The 8,288-nt window shown below is 44.4% G+C and overlaps 1 protein-coding gene across 1 annotated transcript; it reads right to left on the bottom strand.

The window, feature by feature from the left end:
- Window positions 1–1,777: 1,777 nt before the first annotated feature.
- Window positions 1,778–4,374, bottom strand: LOC130284263 (protein spinster homolog 1-like). Its single transcript, XM_056534451.1, has 2 exons — window positions 4,212–4,374; window positions 1,778–3,369 (listed from the first exon to the last, which is right to left on the bottom strand). The coding sequence occupies exon 2, from the start codon at window positions 3,342–3,344 to the stop codon at window positions 1,830–1,832; it is 1,515 nt and encodes a 504-aa protein (XP_056390426.1). The 5' UTR covers window positions 3,345–3,369; window positions 4,212–4,374; the 3' UTR covers window positions 1,778–1,829.
- Between the last annotated feature and the right edge of the window lie 3,914 nt (window positions 4,375–8,288).

Below are 8,288 nucleotides of genomic sequence, written 5' to 3'. Positions count from 1 at the left end.
GAATGATGGCACAGTACAGAGATAATACACAGTGATGTCACAGTACAGGGATAATACACACAGTGATGTCACAGTACAGGGATAATACACAGTGGTGTCACAGTACAGGGATAATACACACAGTGATGTCACAGTACATGGATAATACACAGAGTGATGGCACAGTACAGAGATAATACACAGTGACGTCACAGTACAGGGATAATACACAGTGATGGCACAGTACAGAGTTAATACACAGTGATGTCACATTACAGGGATAATACACAGAGTGATGGCACGGTACAGACATAATACACAGTGATGTCACAGTACAGACATAATACACAGTGATGTCACAGTACAGGGATAATACACACAGTGATGTCACAGTACAGGGATAATACACAGTGATGTCACAGTGTAACCATCTAACAGACGGACCACCATGTAATTTCAGCAGAAAATAAAGCAGGGCCTCATGTTCAAGTTTCGCCTAAGGCCTCACAAAGTCTAGAGCCGCCTCTGGTCGGCCCTACCATGGGACCCGGTGGGACCATAAGTCCCAGGTGGCACTTTTCAGGGGCGGAATTTTGCTGCCCCCTTTTTTTTTGTGACTAGTAGGTTCATGGTAGGGTTGGCGCCGCCGCTGCTCACTGTTCTAAAGCAGCTGCGGGGTATAATAGCGCAGCGGGCACTTTAGACAGTGAGTCTGCCTCCGGGCGACCGGGGTCTGACGAGGGACGTCGCACAAGTGACGTACTTCTGCAGACCCGCTCAGGAGGACGTCAGTGACGTCACTCGTCAGGCCGCTGCCGGAGAGGAGAAGCGCTGTGCAAGGCAGGTAAGTGTGTCTCTGTGTGTGTCTGTGTCTCTCTGTGTGTTTGGGGGGGGGGGGCTATGGCTACCTAATGTGAGGAATCTATGCTACCTAATGTGGGGAAACTATGTTACCTAATGTGGGGAATCTGTGCTACCTAATGTGGGGAAACTATGCTACCTAATGTGGGAAAAGTATGCTACCTAATGTGGGGAAGCTATGCTACCTAATGTGGGGAAACTATGTTGCCTAATGTGGGGAATCTGTGCTACCTAATGTGGGGAAACTATGCTACCTAATGTGGGGAAACTGTTACCTAATGTGGGGAATCTGTGCTACCTAATGTGGGCAAACTATGCTACCTAATATGGGGAAACTATGTTACCTAATGTGGGGAAACTATGTTACCTGATGTGGGGAATCTGTGCTACCTAATGTGGGGAAACTATGCTACCTAATGTGGGGAAACTATGTTACCTAATGTGGGGAATCTGTGCTACCTAATGTGGGGAAACTATGCTACCTAATGTGGGGAAACTATGTTACCTAATGTGGGGAATCTGTGCTACCTATTGTGGGGAAACAATGCTACCTAATGTGGGGAAACTATGCTACCTAATGTGGGCAAACTATGCTACCTAATGTGGGGAAACTGCTACCTAATGTAGGGAATCTATGCTACCTAATGTTGGGAATCTATGCTACCTAATGTTGGGAATCTATGCTACCTAATGTGGGGGGCTTGAATGAGCTACGGCATATGGGAGGCCTTAATAAATAATTAGAAACTTATACAGCAAGTGACATATGGGGGTCCACCTGAGTAAGTGACACATGGAGGGGGGGGTGCTGAACAATTGATGTTTTGGGGGGGCACAGGCACATTCTTTGCACAAGGGCCCTCTGCTGTCTGTGTCCGCCCCTGGGTAGAGAATAAGGGGTAAAGTGGAACATAGAACAAATGCAGTTATTTTTTTCTTAATTTTTTTTTAATGAAGTAAACAAGATAAAGGTAAGCAATGACTTTTCCTCAGTCTGAAGCGCGGTCCTCATCGGCAGGAAGCAGTGAGGAGGAGGAGGATGACGGAGGTTCTGATTCCATCTCTGCTTCTTTTTCGTCCCTCTCTATATATAGGGCCGTGGCCATGAAGAAGGCCCCTCCGATGACTGCCATTATGGTGCAGGTCATGAGGGCATACTCCAGGCTGCGGTATTTCAGAAGAGGGGATTTGGCATATCCTCGTTCGTAGGTGTCAGATATCAGGCCGATGAGGTATGGGCTGCCGGCATCACCTAGGAGGTGATAGATTGTCATCTGCACGGCCAGGGCTGAAGATCTCCTCCACGGAGTTACTACTTTTAGTATAATGTCAGATATGAGGGTGAAATTTACTGACAGAAGCGTCTCTCCGATGAAGATGAAGATGTTGGTGGCAACTAGGCTGATGTTGCCAAAAGTCAATGCCAACAGAAGAAAAGGGGCGGAGAGCATCATCGCGCATCCACACACAAGCGGGTCCGCCCGTGGGTTGGATTTGCGATATCTTTTACTTATCTCCGTCCCTGCTACAACTCCCAGAATGCCGGAAACGACTGTAACCACACCAAATATTAGGATGTCGTGATAGTCACAGGGTTCAGCACGGCAAGGGTCCTTCTCTTGTAGGAGTGTTCGTGCGTGGGTCAGGTATGACGGACCCCATACACCTATGGCTCCCACTATGAAGGATACAGCCGTCGATCCCATGGTGGTTAACATGAAGCTTCGATTTTTAAATAGTTTTTTCAGATCTGTCGCCCATTTGGCAAACTTCTGGGATTTGTTGTTCTTCTTCCCGTTTGTAGTCGTTCTTGGAAGCTCCTTTGTGACCAAAATCATCAAAGCCACAGCTATGAGGCCCAGGCCAGGGGTGACCCGAAATGCCCAGTGCCAATCGCCCCTTGCTGCATCAGTCACTTTGGGCCCGATGATGTATCCTAGTCCGCAGCCTACAGGTATGACGGAGTAAAACACGTTCAGCATGCGGGTCCGCTGGTCACTTGTAAAAAGGTCTGCAATGATGGAGGGGGCGATGGTGCAGAAAGTCGCCTCTCCGGCTCCAACCAGTCCACTCGTCAGCAGGAAGAGCAGGAAGTACCCATCAGGGATGAATGACAGGGTAAGTGTCATGCTCAGCCAAATGATGACTCCTGCGCAAACAGTATATTTCTTATTACAGTGGTCGCCCAAATATCCGGCAATTGGTGCGACCAGCACGTAGCTTCCAATGAACAGTGTATTCAATAAGCCGGACAGACTAGCATTGGTGTCATATGCTTTCTGTATATAAGGCAGCACCCCCGCCACGCTGGAGCGATTTGCATAGATGAGCAAATTAACAAAGGCGAGGATTACTACGGTGATGATGGAACGTGCGGTGGACATCACGCTTAGAGATGGCAGGTTCTGCCTCTCAGGGATATCACCCTTTTCTACATCCATATCACTATGGTCCTCCATTGCTTCTTCCTCCTCCTTCAGCAATGGGTCTTGTGGAGAGGCCATGGTCACAGGTCAGAGCCTGAAAACACTAGAGAGAGAGAGAGATAAGTGAACACATTAGACAACATGTCATCATTCCTGTCATTATACAATAGATCCTTCATACAGAGCAGAAATGTCCAGCACAGAACCACAAGATAACACTAAGACCATTGCAGCCTCAGAAGAAGACGCTTCTCTATAAGTGTTTTATATGGAGACGTCTTCCCTGAGGTTACCAATGTCTGATAACCCTGAACCTGTCCGGTCCTAGTAATATCTGATAACCCTGAACCTGTCCGGTCCTAGTAATATCTGATAACCCTGAACCTGTCCGGTCCTAGTAATATCTGATAACCCTAAACCTGTCCGGTCCTAGTAATATCTGATAACCCTGAACCTGTCCAGTCCTAGTAATATCTGATAACCCTGAACCTGTCCGGTCCTAGTAATATCTGATAACCCTGAACCTGTCCGGTTCTAGTAATATCTGATAACCCTGAACCTGTCCGGTCCTAGTAATATCTGATAACCCTGAACCTGTCCGGTCCTAGTAATATCTGACAACCCTGATTCTGTCCGGTCCTTGTAATATCTGATAACCCTGAACCTGTCCGGTCCTAGTAATATCTGATAACCCTGAACCTATCCGGTCCTAGTAATATCTGATAACCCTGAACCTGTCCGGTCCTAGTAATATCTGATAACCCTGAACCTGTCCGGTCCTAGTAATATCTGATAACCCTGAACCTGTCCGGTCCTAGTAATATCTGATAAACCTGAACCTCTCCGGTCATAGTAATATCTGATAACCCTGAATCCCAGCAATAAAAAAAAAACTGTCAAACAAAAAGCCCTGTGTATGTATGAATAGAAGAGGCTGAGACTTACCTTGTGGTTCTCTCTTCAGACAAGGAACGGTCAAAATCTTGAATTCTCTATCGCAAATAGAAACTCTCTAACAAACACTTTGCACCACAGGTTGTGAATGCAAAACACACTGAAGAGACTGCAGCCGGCGCGCACCTCCTTGTACAGCTTATGGTGACATCATCACAAGCATGTGTGACATCACAGGGTTCTAAACCATCTTCAGGTATGTGTATATCTGTATAGTAAATGTGAGTAGCCATATTAGTCCAGTGATGCAGATTGTAATACCTTTTTTATTGGACTAACAGAATTTTGTAGAGACAAACTTTTGGGATTCCTCCCTGATAATTTATAAAGTCCTTTAATCATTAGTCCTTGACTATTGGACTTGATAAAGGGAGGAATCCTGAAAGCTTGTCTCTACAAAATTCTGTTAGTCCAATAAAAAAGGTATTACAAGATACTGCAACATATTTTTTTATTTGTGTGTATATATATATATATATATATATATATATATATATATATATAGTTCCAGGTGTGAGTAGGTGCCTCCAGCTAGGGTCCGTGTCCAGGATTCTGCATACGTAGTTCCAAGGAAAATGCTGTGGCACTCAAGGTATGGTGAAAAAATGAAAACTATTTATTCATCCCAAAAGTGCCACTTGATAATGATGGTGTGAGACCATCGAAACGTCGCTCTTTGCACATTTGGAATGAATAAATAATTTTCATTTTTTCACCATACCTTGAGTGCCACAGCATTTTCCTTGGAACTACGTATGCAGGATCCTGGACACGGACCCTAGCTGGAGGCACCTACTCACGCTTTAGGAGTGCTGCTTTCTTCTTTGACATATATATATATATATATATATATATATATATATATATATATTAATATACACCTAGAAATACATCAAGTACATAGAAAACATCTTTTAGAAAAATATTTCTCCAGGCCTGCCGAGTATATCCCCGTACTTCCCAGTGTCTTCTTAGTTTATATATTTTAATCTTTTGACCTTTTAACCCCACTAGGACCAAGGGCATCCTGGGACTTAAAGGGGTATTCCAGGCCAAAACTTTTTTTTATATATCAACTGGCTCCAGAAAGTTAAACAGATTTGTAAATTACTTCTATTAAAAAATCTTAATCCTTCCAGTACTTATGACCTTCTGAAGTTAAGGTTGTTTTTTTCTGTCTAAGTCCTCTCTGATGACACCTGTCTCGGGCAACGCCCAGTTTAGAAGCAAATCCCCATAGCAAACCTCTTCTAAACTGGGCGTTTCCCGAGACAGGTGTCATCAGAGAGCACTTAGACAGAAAATAACAACCTTAACTTCATAAGCTCATAAGTACTGAAAGGGTTAAGATTTTTTAATAGAAGTAATTTATAAATCTGTTTAACTTTCTGGAGCCAGTTGATATATATAACATTTTTTTTGCCTGGAATACCCCTTTAAGATTGAACCGATTATTATTGATATATGTCATGAATGCATCAACGATCAGATGGTCGGACGACCAAATGATGACTACATACCTCCCATACCATGCGAGGCATGTGGAAAATGGATTGGTGTGGAAAAAATAAACTGCTCCTCCCACCAAAAAACAAAAAGGTTAGCCCGAGCTGGTGATGACTTTGCTCCCATTGAAGCACCCGTGCGCTGCAAATAAAAATTGTTACCAAACACAAAATCTACCACCTCAATAATGTAATGTCTCAAATCCACAGAATATTTAGAAAATCTCATCAGTATATCCGAGATAGCTGATAATGCCAGGTTTTTCGGAATACTGGAATAGAGCGATTCAATGTCGCAAGTAAGCCACGACAGAGAATCGCTCCATGTGAATTTAGTTCTTCTGACCAGGAGTTTACTGAAAATTCAGATTGTTCAGATACCACAGACACTAGCGGGGACTCAGAACCGCAATATGTGAACACTCACAAGAATCGCAATGCGAGAAGACAGTCAAAAAACGAGGAAGGCGCGGTGGCAGAAAACATAGGAAGAAGAGCTTCGGAGCGTAACAAGGACAAACGGAAAAAGTAATAAAAGAGGATTTTCAAGTCATTAACATTTCTGCACAAATCATTACAGATGAAGAAACCTCGGTCCTGTGGAAAGGACTGGGTTTCTCTCCTACACATCATTTTGATGTTTATCGGACAATTTTGGATATAAATAAATTTGTGAGAACTTTAACAGTTAAGAAACATTTTTTTGTGGAAAATGCTGATGAACCATCGGACCCACCTCAACTTTCTATAAACCCTGATTTACCACTAATGCATACATTAGCAGAACAAATTGCTTTTAGAGATCTCTGTCTCCTTGAAAATAGTGGGATATCAATTTGTGATGAAGTGAATACTGCACATACCTTCTCCACTAAAAACCAAAATTTTTACCCCATACAGACCAGACTAGCAATTTTTTATTGGTTCCAGGACCTTATCATGAAAGATGTGGTTAATCTACAATCAAAAGTAATGTCCAATACAACTCGTCCTAATTTGAATAAAAAGGAGGCTGCTGCCATAAAGAAATGAAAGAAAAACAAAAATTTGACGATCCGATCCGCCGATAAAGGCGGCTCGGTAGTATTTATGGACACGGGACTGTACATCAATTTAAATGAAAATGAAAATCTCTGATGATAAAACTTACCTTAAACTTACCTCAGTACTGCAACCTCTGGTTATGCAATGCCCAAGTTATATCAAGGACACTAAGCACTTGCTAAAAATCATGGATGAATTCACATGGAGCGATTCTCTGTCGCGGCTTACTTGCGACATTGAATCGCTCTATTCCAGTATTCCGAAAAACCTGGCATTATCAGCTATCTCGGATATACTGATGAGATTTTCTAAATATTCTGTGGATTTGAGACATTATATTATTGAGGTGGTAGATTTTGTGTTAAAACACAATTATTTTATGTTTGGTAACAATTTTTATTTGCAGCGCACGGGTGCTTCAATGGGAGCAAAGTCATCACCAGCTCAGGCTAAGCTTTTTGTTTTTTGGTGGGAGGAGCAGTTAATTTTTTCTGACACCAACCCATTTTCCACATGCCTCGCATGGTATGGGAGGTATGTAGACGATGTGGTCATCATTTGGTCGTCTGACCGTTGATGCATTCATGACATATATCAATAATAATCGGTTATATCTTATGTTTACCCACACATGGTGTAAAAGTGAAACCCCCTTTTTGGATGTCATATTAAGTGGCAACCCTGATACAAATAAAATTGAGGTTGATCCTTACAGAAAAAATATATCAGGCAATACCATCCCATTCATGCCATTCCAAACAAACGGTAAGAGCCATACCAGTAGGTGAACTTATACGAATTAAGTGGAACAGTTCTTCCGCCGAGGTGTACCGCAGGGAAGCTGATGCAGCATGCACACGCCTGGCGGCTCGAGGTTACCCTGGATGGCTATTGAAAAAAGCTCGGTTGAGAGTGGATCCTATGAATCGAAAATCCCTTTTTTACAAGTAAGCAACCAACTGAATCACAAGATTGTCCTACATTTGTCACCACGTATGTTACGCCGAGCGCTCCGGGTCCCCGCTCCTCCCCGGAGCGCTCGCTACACTCTCGCTACTGCAGCGCTCCGGTCAGATCAACTGACCCGGTGCGCTGCGATACCGCCTCCAGCCGGGATGCGATTCGCGATGCGGGTGGCGCCCGCTCGCGATGCGCACCCCGGCTCCCGTACCTGACTCGCTCTCCGTCGGTCCTGTCCCGGCGCGCGCGGCCCCGCTCCCTAGGGCGCGCGCGCGCCGGGTCTCTGCGATTTAAAGGGCCACTGCGCCGCTGATTGGCGCAAGTGGTTCTAATTAGTGTGTTCACCTGTGCACTCCCTATGTATACCTCACTTCCCCTGCACTCCCTCGCCGGATCTTGTTGCCATTGTGCCAGTGAAAGCGTTTCCTTGTATGTTCCTAGCCTGTGTTCCAGACCTCCTGCCGTTGCCCCTGACTACGATCCTTGCTGCCTGCCCCGACCTTCTGCTACGTCCGACCTTGCTTCTGTTTACTCCCTTGTACCGCGCCTATCTTCAGCA

Source organism: Hyla sarda, chromosome 8 (genome assembly GCF_029499605.1).
Source record: "Hyla sarda isolate aHylSar1 chromosome 8, aHylSar1.hap1, whole genome shotgun sequence".
NCBI classification, from domain to species: Eukaryota; Metazoa; Chordata; class Amphibia; order Anura; family Hylidae; genus Hyla; species Hyla sarda.
This window is presented reverse-complemented; position numbering and strand designations above follow the sequence as displayed.